The sequence below is a fragment of the Musa acuminata genome, chromosome BXJ1-3 (assembly GCF_036884655.1).
Source record: "Musa acuminata AAA Group cultivar baxijiao chromosome BXJ1-3, Cavendish_Baxijiao_AAA, whole genome shotgun sequence".
NCBI classification, from domain to species: Eukaryota; Viridiplantae; Streptophyta; class Magnoliopsida; order Zingiberales; family Musaceae; genus Musa; species Musa acuminata.
Window position 1 is genome coordinate 34664075 of NC_088329.1, and position 13426 is coordinate 34677500.

At 38.0% G+C, this 13426-nt stretch overlaps 2 protein-coding genes across 2 annotated transcripts in view; both read right to left on the bottom strand.

Moving 5' to 3' along the window:
- Nucleotides 1-125: 125 nt before the first annotated feature.
- Nucleotides 126-8174, bottom strand: LOC135625459 (quinolinate synthase, chloroplastic-like). The gene is made up of 7 exons (XM_065130313.1): nt 7308-8174; nt 3653-3937; nt 2391-2609; nt 2135-2314; nt 1052-1561; nt 700-861; nt 126-562 (listed from the first exon to the last, which is right to left on the bottom strand). Exons 1-7 carry the CDS (start codon nt 8046-8048, stop codon nt 488-490), a joined length of 2172 nt encoding a protein of 723 aa, XP_064986385.1. The 5' UTR covers nt 8049-8174; the 3' UTR covers nt 126-487.
- A 1571-nt stretch (nt 8175-9745) lies between these two features.
- LOC135586802 (serine/threonine-protein kinase AFC2-like) overlaps nt 9746-13426 on the bottom strand; it is a 4286-nt gene continuing 605 nt past the window's right edge. The window contains exons 2-12 of the mRNA XM_065130361.1: nt 13117-13306; nt 12486-12512; nt 12170-12323; nt 12021-12069; nt 11822-11936; nt 11450-11541; nt 11121-11253; nt 10973-11037; nt 10779-10876; nt 10579-10675; nt 9746-10158 (exon numbers count right to left, since the gene is read on the bottom strand). Coding sequence (XP_064986433.1) covers nt 9997-10158; nt 10579-10675; nt 10779-10876; nt 10973-11037; nt 11121-11253; nt 11450-11541; nt 11822-11936; nt 12021-12069; nt 12170-12323; nt 12486-12512; nt 13117-13306 — 1182 coding nt within the window. The 3' untranslated portion in view covers nt 9746-9996. The remainder of the gene's footprint in view (nt 10159-10578; nt 10676-10778; nt 10877-10972; nt 11038-11120; nt 11254-11449; nt 11542-11821; nt 11937-12020; nt 12070-12169; nt 12324-12485; nt 12513-13116; nt 13307-13426) is intronic.

Consider the following 13426-nt stretch of genomic DNA (forward strand, 5'->3'; position numbering starts at 1 on the left):
CTAGTTTAGATTTCAACGAATCCCTATGTTGAAGCATACTAATAGCATTGAAGATTTAATTCCTTTTCACCCAAACAGTGGGCTAATAATGCCTTGCATTCAAAATAACCATATAGCAAACGGAATCAAACAAACAAGCAGGAGATATTTGAATTGACAGAGATAAGTTGTATCAAAAAGATGATCACCGTGTAAATAATGTGTCATGTAGTTTCGAGGAAAATTGATTGATACATACCAATTTCCTCTCTAAAAGACAACATACATTCTTTGATCCCACAAAATTTGGCGCTTAAAAGTAAATATTCTTGAGAAGATCAATAACTATTATGAAATTGGCAAAGCTGAGAGAAAATATATTGGACAAGCCTGTATGATCCACGGTATAACCATTGACGTATTATGCATCGTTACCAAAACTTGGGTGGAGCATAGTACGCATCCTACCCGAACTCAAGCCTTAGATCATTAAATCTTGAGACATCAGTCATGTTGATACTGTTGTTTCATTAGAAGTACCAAGTATCTGATGGATGAGCTTCTCAGGTAACTTTCCTGTTGCCTGGAAAGAAAGATCAAATATCTTCAGCATTTGCTAATAGAAGGATTGGGATGTTTACCGAGATGCAAATAGAAGCTTTGAGAGAGAGAGAGAGATCAGGGATGTTTATGAAGATTGGGGAAAATGCCATAAATAACCTGGAAGTGCCTCATGTGCAGAATTGGTTCGCATCCAATATCTGCAACTGACTTTCCATGAGGTGTTGTCGTATTAAATCTGTTGGCTTCATAGTCACGAATAGCGCCATCTCTGTCAGGAAGTTGCTGGCATACTCTCAACAGCGATGTTAGTGAGTTCATCTGCATGCAACAGATGCAGATTTTAGAGAAAAGTCAAACCCCAGTCTGTAATTTTTCATACACTAGACCAGCATAGTCTTTTGGGTCAGCGACTTCTAATGTTTTCACAATGCATCTAAAAATTCACAACAATCTAAATACTACTATAAAATCATTATAGATGCAATTAAACGGAGGTACTACTGCTAACCTTCATATACGGACAAGAAGCACAACCTCCATTAATAGAGCACCCTTCACCCGCTGTCACACCAGGAACAACAGCAAGTTTAGCGAGATCAATTGCCACATCAGGATTTAGACCCTGAGACCTATTTACTGATGATGTCCTCGACACTGAATCCGATGAGACGGGAAAAACAATGTCAACTTTGATTTTGGCTCTCGACTCCCTTGAACCCAGTAACCCACGAACCACAGCGACTATGGAAGTCACCATCCCTGATTCGGTTCCTAACACAAACTGTAGGTGATCATCGACATCCCTGTCCAAGGCTTCTTGCACCCGATTTTTAATGAAATCTAAAATGTTCTGGGTGGAACCCACTACTCCCATTCCTCTCCGCTTTGCTTCCATCGCCAAAGAGAACATTTCCCCTGGGACTTCAAAATGAGCTGTCAGGAATGCATCACAGTACAGCTCTTTGATCCGCTCCACGACTTCATGACCAAACATGTCGTGCACAATGCAGTTACCATCCTGCATGTTAAATTTCATAAGCAAAGTTGCAACAATTTTCATAGAAGAACATTAATCAGGAGTACAATAGTCAGTAATAGTTACTATAGAAACACAGTTATCATTTGAATATCCATAGATTATCTACTATATTTTTAGTCTTGAAGCTTTTAGATACCTAAACTCGATGGTGTCACTCAATTGCTCTTGCACTATGTAAGCGCAAACAAACCAAGATCCTAATGGTATAATACTTCCAACCCATCAAGAAAAACATTGGGACATTAAATCATTAAGAAATCTAGCATGACCATACCAAAATCTTCTATCCCATAAGCAATTACTAATGTAAATAACATTCTGATATTATCAATCATTTGAAGCACTCTAAAATTATTTTTAAAAATTTCTAAATAGCATAGTTGCTTCGAAAGCCACTCATATATGCATCTGTGTACCATCTTTCTTTTTGTGATTTAACCAAAGAATAACTAGAAGAGCTATATAAACACATTTCTATCTAATAGAAGCTGATAGCCAAACATGATAAGAAGTGTTGATTGAAGAAAGCAAAGACTGGATTTCTTGACAAACCTGATAGTAACGGAGCCTACTCAGTAATGATATTATGGAGTTCCTATTATGCTCTGGATGTATTCTTGATATCTCATCATCAGTCATGTCAGCCATTTGGCGAAACAACTCCGCGATATTTGCACCCATGTAGGAATCAGGACCGTACCACACATTTAATTCTGGTACTTGAGCAAATGCCTGAAGAATATTTTATTAGTATTTAAGGAAAGATTAAGCATACAAGACTAGTAATACAAATTTAATTATTAACAACCTGCAATATAGTCTGCACAACATTAGATGAAGTACAAGTGATGGTGGGTACTAGTTCATGTCCATAAGCTTTGGTCTCCAAGGAAGTATTTATATAAATCACATGCAACGAAGGAGGTGAATTAGAGGCTGCCTCCAAGAACTTCATGTATGATGGACTTGCTGCTGCATCCGCCAAAGAGCAACCAATTAATTCATTGGACATTCTGTACACACCAACCTGTAAGAAACCTACGGTAGTTAAGAATCTTCCGAAAAATCCATTGTAAAAGATAACAAGTAAATGTTCTAACGAGACATTTCATGCTTGCTTCTGAAAAAGACAAACTAGAACAAGCTTACCAGTAATAAAATCCATGATGAACATAACTAAAAAAAAAGAGTTGAACTCTCTTTTCCAAGAACAAAGGCAGAGTTCACATGCTGATGAGAGTTACTATGTGATCATCATGTTAACTTCAATGTATTAACAATCAGAAGGCATTAAACTGCACTGTTGTATGATATTCATAGAAGTGTATAAGATGGCGGAAAAAAGGAAATCTTTCTGAAAATAAAATGTTAGAAGTTTCCACTAAATGTAAATGGATTGCTGTCCTGAGGCACCAAAGGCATGTGGATGAACCTTTAACAGGATGATAGACTTGAACCAGTCCATGCAAGAACTGGTACACTTACAGTACACAGAGGCAATTAGATAGAATAATAATTACCAGCATGCAACATCTTCTGTATAATGGCCACATAACACTCCAACGAGAAGCAACATAACAGCTCTGCCAAGCTGTCTTCAGAGTTTAAACATTATTAGATACTGAGAATCAGTAGGATGTGACAGTCCGTAACAGGTTTGGTAACACCTTATCCTCTTTGACCACAGAATCTAAGCCCAAGTCTTCTATGATTTTTATACTTGGTATGAGTTTGCAATGACATAATAGGTAGCAAAAGTTTTCCAATGGGTCGGTAGCCATAAGTCCAAACTGTACATATAGACAATCTACCTTCAATCTAAGAGTTATATGTATTTGTTAAGATCTAATCAACCACTACTGTTCAAATTGAACAATCTGGTTATTATGATGGTTTCTTGAAAGCAAAACCTTAGATCATCCAGCTCATTGTGCTACCTAGTACCAATGAAAACCTACATACACTCATATTAAATTCTACTTTTGCAAGTATCATGATATATAACACAGAACACTGAACAATGTGTGCATAAAATGTACATTTAAAAAAATTAAAAGAAAACTACATTACCTTATTATAACCAGCCTGATCCAGTATTGCACGAACATTTTCAGACATGAAGTCCACACCAAGTACTGTAATGTACTCACAACCAGCTTCTGCCATTTTAACAGCCCTATCTGCCATTACCAAGGAATCAGATATGTGGATGTGAGGCCACAACTTCTGTGCAGCAGTTAAAACGCCTTGAACCTCTGGATCCATATAAAAGTGTGCAACGACACCAATTTTTTTTTCCCTTAGCACATTCACCAGCTCCTGTATCTTCAGTTCATCAGGAGATAAAAACATTGCCTGCAATTACACTATAAAGGGATGATGAGAACTTGCCAAAATTTTTATGCATGTCAAACAATTGAGTAATACAAAGACATCTTACTTCAGGAAACCCAGGTGAAGTATACAACTCCTTTTATAACAAAATTTTCATTTTCGCTACTTGGACACGTCGACAAAATGTTGGCAGAGTCTGACATAATATGTGCGCACAAATCCTCTATCTAGCAAAGGGTCCACCTGCACACCCTTGGCATAGCTTAAGTGCCATGTCAATACCTGATTGGCACAATGATACACAAATATGTCACCAATCTAGGTTAGAACCTGTCAAGGCATCGTCCACATTGAGTTAGAACCAGCACAGCTTTGTCCTTTGGAGCCCCCCACCCGAAGAGGTGGCTCGACGTAAGGGAAGAGTTGTTAACTCAAAGACCAAGTCTCCCTACCCCTAACCAACATGAGGATATGTAGGCATCATTGAGGATTGAGGGGTCCCCAGTTCAGAAGCCACAAGCCTCTTTGACCTATATGGTTCGTGGTCTCATAATGCACAAACCTGTCAATGGCCCAGGCTTGGGGCCCACGAGACATTGTTCACTTTGAGCTCCAGCTCACGTGGTTTTGTCCTTTAAGATCCACCCCAAAAGGGGTGCCTTGAAGGGAAGAGATGTGGCCACTGTTAAGGACCAGGGCTCCCTTGACTCCCAACTGATAAAAGGATTACATGAAATCACCAGCACCATACATGCCACTGGCATAGACCAACACAGTTAGCATATATTATTTGTGGTCACACAAAATTGTGCCATTCTATACCAAGTATTCAACAATAGGATTCCTCCATAGACAAAAACAAGTAATTTACTTCAAATAGAAAGTTCACAGAATTGAAAGTTAGATGTTAGCATCCAGCAAGAAAGATAGAAAAAGACACATGCAAGCCAATCTACTAAAAGGATTTCACCCAAACAGTCATTAGCACAATCTACAATATAAACTAAGCATGGATTCTTCTCGACCATGATATTTCAGACAACCAAATATAAATAGCTTAAATTGTGAAGATATTTTTTCCTTATATAAGTATTAGTAGAAGGCTAGAAGCTAAAGAACATTATGCTCAAATCAAAGAATTATTCTATGCTTGGTTTACTAAGAATTGCAATTATGAAACATGTCCAATCGAGATAAGAAACTAAAGTGTCAAAAACAATTATGTCACATCCAAGCTCAATGATTCAACACTTGACTATATAAGCAGGAAAACAGATGATATAACTTACTCAGAGAAAAAGGTGTATAATTTACATATAAGCACTAATAATCATATGTAAGCATCTTCATGTCAGTTGATCATAGTCACAGGAGGATAAAACTTGAATAAAACTGGTCCACCATAGACTGTGTAAAGAATCATAACATAATGGAAAACAGAACAAGCAACAGCAGTTGTTAAAGTCAATTGCTGACTCATAATTGGAGGCCAATGCTGACCAACAAAGTTGAAAATTCAAACAAGTGACCAAGTTACAAAATCTAAACACCAGATCAAACAGTAATTTTCTTTTTCTTTTTTCAATAAAGCAAGTCAAAATCATACGGCTCGCTCTATCCCAAGTGATAGGTGTCTCACCTAACCACAGCTAAATTTTAAATGATTAATGATAGTAGAGACTATAAATGAACCTCTCTATCAAGTCAAACCTTAGAAGATAAGTACACTAAAACTAAAACCAAGCTATGAAAGTACAATTCAATCAAATGCACATAGAAATGAAAGTGCAGTTAATGAGGACGACAAATCTATTATTGAATATGATTCGGAAATTAAAGCAAATTTATCAAAACAAGGGGAAGTATCAATGTAAATTTATGATTTCATAAGTTTAATTATGTTGCAAAGGATAGAATTTTGAGTAGTTTCAGTAACAGAAAACCAAAATATTATCATAACAGAGATGAGGAAACAGAGATAGATAACTACTGTTGTTATAAAAAAAAAATAGTTGTGAATTCAAAAAGTTTTAACATTAGCACTGATGAAATATAGTTTATGGAAGAATCATCATATAGTTCTGAAATGTCCAAAGGTAACTCATGAATTAACCAGTGATGAGTCATTTGAAACAAAAGAATAAGAACAAAGGAAGACTAAAGTATCTTTAGCTGGAAACTGTAAAATGGATACAATGCCCCCTGATTATACAATACACAGCGTTGTTATCTACAACAAAACTAAATGTGAAAAAGGGTCCACATGCTATCAATGGCCTAATATTATCAAACCATTGCCTTGGTCCTAGCTCAAACAATCCTCTAATTATCGTCGGCAACATCAAAATCAGCCAATAATTCATTTCATATCTTTACAAATCCACACAGGATTATTTTTGTTTAGATCTATGAGGAAACTAAAATTTATGAGCTGACGCTCTTGATGACACTCATACCCACCACCCCATCCATTTTCAACAAAGGTGATTGGAATATCCAACTGTATCTTATCGTATTTATAGATTTTTTTCTTCATACCAAATAGAGCTCAAGACATCAATCGTCAAGCCTGCAGCAAAATAAGCACATCGATAATGTTATAGGAGCACAGGAGTCAAAATAGTGGCAACCAAAGAACTACAGGCAAAACTCAAGAATGTGCAACTAATGAGAGAATAAGAAGAATCAGCTGCACCCTCAAACAAGACTCAGTAAAATGCCAAAGAAAATGTACATTTCTTAATATCTTTCTTTACTCAACCAAATTCAAGGGAATAACACCTGAAGAATAAACTGGTAATTCATTGCAAACAAATAACAGAACCATCTCAAAACATTTCAATTGCTACTCAACTATCAATTTGAATTGCATGAAAAATGTCCTATGTTTTTTTACCACAATATGCCTCTATTCAACCATCCAGGAGACTTAGTTGCTTATTAGAATAAAGTAGTACCTAGTAGGTACGAAAATAATGCGGATCAAGATAAAATTGATGACTTCTAATATATTTTCCCATGCATGTTTCAATAACCTTCCCTAACTATCTTATTTACTGACATAAGGCACAAGTCACACCCCATTTACAACAATCCAGCAAACTGACACTAAGCTGAAAACAGCAGGACACATATATTATGTGATCTTTTAAACAATTTATAACGACAACAACGAGCCGTAAAAGTGCCAACAAGAAACTCCTCTATAAATGCTATTAATAGATATACTTCAACACAAAAAAATAATTAACTGAACATCATTCCGTCATCAATGATGACCATGAAACAGATATGACTTGGTTGCGATGCAGAGAAGAACATGTACTCGATCATGATGATATTAATTTATCCTTTGATTGATTCAGCCAGATTTGTTGGAAGAAGAGCTCACCTGAGCTTCCGCGTAGCTCCCCTTGGCCTCAATCCCATCAGCCCCGATGACCAACGACGGGAATGGATCCAAAGACGGCCGCCCTTCTCTCTTGGCAATCAAGGCCTTGGTCCTCTTCTGCATGCTGATAAGCACGTTGTGCCACGTGTTGATCCTCGAGTGTGCCTTTACCGGCAATCCGACCACGTTCAGGTCGCCAAAATCCTCCGGCCTCAACTCCAGTACCTCCTCCGGTAGCGCCCCATCGAGCACGGAGACAAGGCAAGCGCAGAAACCTTTGGTGATCTCCGAATCGGAGTCGGCCGCGAATCGCATGCGGCCGAACTCGTCCACCGCCACCGAGAGCCAGACCTGGGCGGTACAGCCCATGACGCGGTTGGTCGGGACCCTGCCGGCCTCGGGGAAGGCCGGTAGCGAAGCAGCGCACGCGAGGAGGCGCTTCACTCGGTCCAGGGCCTCCGGGAGGGATCGGAACTCGTCCACCAGGCGGGCGAGGCGATGGCGGGGGATGCCGGCGGGGGCGGCCTGGTCAGAGGCGACGGCGGAGCAGGAGAGCGGGGGGCCACGGGCAGGGTTGGGGTTGTGGCTGGGGTTGGGTGTCTGGACGCAGCGCACTGCGAGGAGCCGCGGCTGCCGGCGTCGGCATGGAACGGTTCGGAGAACCGGGTTACTGATAGAATTAGGGTTAGGGCTTGGGTTGAGAAACCTGGTGGCTATAGCGGCCGCTTCCATGACCACCATCTCTCTCTCGCTCTCTCTCTCTCTCTCTCTCTCCGCTATGCTCTGCTTTCGCTCGGGCCTCTTGTCTTCTTTCTTCCTTCCCTACGGATCGCTCCTTGCACTGCTATAAATAGCGATCGGGAATAGAAGTTAACGAGATTGAAAGGTTCGAGGAGAAGACGGGGATAATGGAATCGCATCATGGTATCCACCGTTTCTTTTTGGCCACTTTTACATGTATGTCCTTCTACGAACTCAAAAATAACGAAACTAACCTACTATTTTCTATCAAAGCATATAGAAGAGCTATTTACATTCTCAAATTAAGTAAAAATGCATGTCATTCAATATTCTTAATTTTAGGGATATAGATGTAAAATTCATGAAGAGCGCGCGTTTGTGTACAATATTTTGTCATTCTAATATCGTACACCACATTTTACAAAGCGCACTTAATTTTGGGAGATGGGAGAAGTGAAGGTAGAGAGAGAGAGAGAGAGAGAGAAGGGAGGAGGGTTGGTGGTGGCGGCTACGGATTCATGGATGTGGAAGGTTCCAAGAAAGACGAAGGCCTCAATCGTGACCTGAGGAAGAGACTTTGCTCACTCTGTCCTATTCTCCGCCACCACTCGCTCTCCTCCTCGTGTGTGTGTGTGTGGACCAAAGGGCACCCTTTCGTTTACTTGTTTAATGGAAAAGGTGGTGGCGGTTTGACGAAGTGGCGGGGTCAACATTTTTTTTGGGGATCACGGAATCATGGCCAGTGATTGTGTGGTGAAGAAAGAGAGGAGATTGATTGGGTCTGATGCTTGCTTTTGGGCTTTAATTATTCCCATGGAATCGTCGGGGTATTATTAGAGTTTGATTCCCGCCTCGGTGGCTAATTATAGTGATCGAATTGATTTATATATTTTTTTCTTTTAGATACTATAGATGTTAGAACGGAAATCCCAAGTCTAAATTTAATATATCTTACGCATACGAGATATTATTATTCAACTGGTGATTCCGAGTTAATTGACTTGATATATAAATTAGAACATGAGCTTATTTATATTTTTATATTTAAAATTTAAATAATTTATTTTAAAATGATTCATAGTTGATAAAGGATTAATGATTTTATTATAGTCAATCTGTAACTTATGATTTTATTATTATTATTCATAGTTAAATACAAAATTCGATCTATTATCGAATTTAGTTTTTTTAATGTAAAAAAAATATTTTTAAGCTCGAAATTATCTCAAGACAAACGATTAGGTGTCTCCCTCGAGATATGAGAGGAAAAGGAAGAGGCATAAGAGACCATGAATTAATTGGATATCAATCATGCGCTAAGATTCGTAATACAATAAATAGATATCAGTCACATCACCGGATACGGAAGATCTGCGTTAAGATTCGTAATGCATCAAGTGATATCAAACTATACAGAGCTCGGTGTAAGATGAGACCGAAGTTGCTACACCAACTCGTCAGATCTAATTCGCTGCTTTGAGTTGTGACAATATAGCATTTTACTTTATTAAAATGTAAATCAAATAAAAATGAGAATTAAAATGAGGAGATGTGTTTATGCATCCAAGAGGAATTTTAAATCCCTTAGATGAGAATTAAAATGCATCAACTGAACAAAATGTGATGAGGTTTATATGCGGAACACTTTAAAGGAGAGCAGTATGAATTAAGATCATGCACAAGCAAACCCATAAACATTGATACAACAAATTTCGTAGCTTTGGAGCCTATCTTTTGGGAAGAAAACTAGTCATTAATCACAACAAAGAACACAAAACAGAACAGCTATACAATACTTCATAGACGAGATTGTGCAGTGTACATGCAACTGCAGGTTAGCAGAAGCTTCCGAGTAACTGGAAACACTTTGGGCATTGTGGCCAATTTGGTTCTTGTTCCTCCCGGAAATGTTAGTGCCAACTCTATCTGCTTGTTGCCAAATACAGAATCAACGGCATGGCCAGGACCTCTGCTTGTCAATTCTTGTGAAGAAAGGATGCAAGAGAGCTTCGTTAGCAGAGAATCTATCTGCAGGCTGATATCTCAAAAGCCCTTGTAAAAGATTAATGAAATCTCTGGCTGAATTATCCGTATGCTGCATCACCAAATACTGCAGAGAAAAACACCATAAAGCCAGATTTAGATGACATACTTGACTGCTAATTGCAAAGATATTTGGCTTTTAACTGTGGGAAAGAAACTGTTGTGCAAGCACGGACGATAAGATTAAAAGCAACAGGCTACTAAGAAAGAACCCAGAAGCTTGGGATCCAATGATATCAATCCACTGAGCAATGGGAAATCTAAATCTTGCAAAAATCTCCTCTGTGGTTCCACCCAACTCTCCACCAAATTGAACATATGGAAATAATTACATGTAGACAAATCAACTACTTTATACAACATAGTTTAACAATTACAAATACTCATCTCCATTCTTCTGATGTCCCTAAATCCAATTTGTGGCAAAAAAAATATATCTGATAGAGGTTATCATGTAATTTATTTGGCTAATATTGACTAGGTATACCTGCAGCCGAGGAAGTTTCAGCACAGCTTTAATACTCTCCCTTGAGGTTGCACCCTCAGGCCAATTCAAACGACCCCTTTGAATATACTTCTGTCGGCTAAAAAATAAAGAAAAAAGTTTAATTACAGCTACTTGATTCATGAAAGATCATTCAACAGTACTTCTAGAAGAAAATAAAATCAATAATTGAAGGCACTTACTCTGCAAGTCTCAGCATGTTTGAGGGTAAGGGTCCTAGCACACTTTCCATCATGGCCAAGTGTTCCAAGTCATCATGGGTCTGAAATAATGTCTGACCCTGCATCAAGGTGTCTGGAGCTTCAGTTTATGCAAAAGCATATTAGGAACAGATGGCTAAAAACAAAGACATTGAACTCATCACTGTTAAACAGACCGAGCAAAGTTCAACAAGTATACAACCGACGCTCCAAGTATCACAGGGATAGCTCCATCCAAGTCCTAAACTCAATCATAAATACCATGAAGTAACATATAAACAAGAACAACAAAAATGATTTCTTTGTTTGCAGAACGAAACACACCCAAAATAACCTCAGGCGCCCGATAATGTCTGGTCGAGACCACATAGTTATTGTCTTCATGATCATAAGTTGTACTTCCAAAATCAATCACCTTGATGGCACTTGATTTTGGCACTCTCTTAAAGAAGGAACCCTTCTTTGAAGATCGGATTGAAACCCAAGTAAAGAGTTGATTATTAGTTTAGCAATGGCACGACAATGGTTATGATTCATCACAGTGAGGAGAATCCAGCCATCGTATTACTAAGATGAGAGGTCAACAACAAGGTTCAACACAATTAAAACAAAGATTAAACTATATCATTCAAGACAGTAACTAAAATAAGTACTTTGTAATCAGGTACTCTGATGTACTCTGGAGAAACAAGAAGAATGTTCTCAGGCTTTAAATCAGTGTGAATGAGGCGCATATCATGCATGACTGCAAACAAGCAATTAAAAGGAAGTGAATACAGAAGAAACAGAAAAGTTAAACCACTGTTTAGAGATCATGAATTCAAGTAAGGGTCGCCAAGGATAAGCCAGATGCAGGGCACCGATACCAATAAAGGTGTCGTTCTATTGCAAAATCTATCATAATGATCCTAAGATATAGGACTTTACTACAGCTAATAGCCAACAACACCATATAGAGAAAAAGCAAAAAATTGAATGCCCATGAATGGTGAAAAATATAAGATGTGGAAGTATTGTCTACCCACATGCTACACATTCCAGTAATTGTCTGGCAAACTTGCGGACTAGATCGATTGGAAATGAGCGATAATTGTTTTTGCGTAGAAAATCATATAAACTTGGACCAAGCTTTTCAAATACCTGTTAAAATCGTTTAAGTTCACGGATATTTTCAACTCCCAACTGTAAGTGGGAAAGTAGGAAAATTGTAACTCATATACTTACAATACAGATATGGTTACGATAGTCAAACCAGTTCCGTATTTGCACACAACTGCAAGAATGCACCGCATGTATAATCTTAAACGTAGAAGAGTAACAATTAAAGAATGATCATCTAAAAGGAGTGAAAGAAAATGATGCATGATACTTACAGACTTCCATTCTTATCATGCTTCCCAAGCTGTTGCAGCATATCAATTTCTATCATAGCAGCTTCTCTATACTTCTTGATGCCTCGAATAATTTTGATGGCTACCATTTCCTCTCTTTCTCTATCCCAGCATTCCAAAACCTGTCCAAACGTACCTGATTTCATGGCAGAAAGAAATTAGTGATGGCACGAAAAATAGGGGAGAAAAAGATGAACCATCTGGAAACTGACAGAGTAAAACACTTAACACAGAACAAGGTTTCTTCCAGCCATGAGAATAGGATTTATACGAAAGTTAAACACGGATACAGTCTTACCTTCACCCATTTTGCCATGAATTTTATCTGCAACGAAGTGCAAAAGACAAAATCAAGTTAGATAAACCATAGGAATGTCGGTAAAGGAAACAAGATGCGAGCACAAGCACATTTTACATCATGATTCCAAAATGTATGCAAAACATAAGCAAACTTCATCATGATCAGGGGGAGACAACACATCAGATTGCTAAATTGATGATATTACATTTTCCAAATGTCAATGCAGTACATAACTAACATGAAGTTCTGAAAGATACAACAATAAGTCAAACATAGACTATAAAATAGAATAGATTGGAGATAATGTTCATAGAAAATATATCATAATGTAGCAACATATTAATGTAATCACATAATACAACTTTGGATGATAATCTGAATATCAGCATAGCCCAAGGACTGATTGTAAAAGATTATTAATTTGCTGAGGTAACTAAATAAATCTGATTTTATGCATTAAGATGCTGTGAGGATGATGCATAAACTGGCATACAGTCAAGTTTCTTCTGAGACAGACTTTCTTTTAGAAAAGATCAGATGGCATATATCACATATATGAATTCAGAAAATAAGCAAGGGGAGTTTGGAAAAGAAAATTAAGAAAAATAGAATAGTCAAGTGAGATTACAGCGAGAGGTTAAATCTTCTCCAACTTCAAACTTGTAATGTCCATCTTTGTCATCTTCTCTCCAAGGAGGGGAAGCATGTTGATGCAAATCCTTTGCATACTTCGAAGAACAAGTATGGTCCAGAGTAGCTTCCGAAGATACCGTGCACTTCACATTAACTTCTTGCCCACATAACATACCTATATGGGCCTACAGACAAGAGTCAACTTATTTTTCTCCCATCCAACCAACAAAATTATTATTACCTAAGAAATTAGGTTTATCCTTCTTTTTTTGAAGAATATGCAAGAAATTGCTTTCCATTGTTAA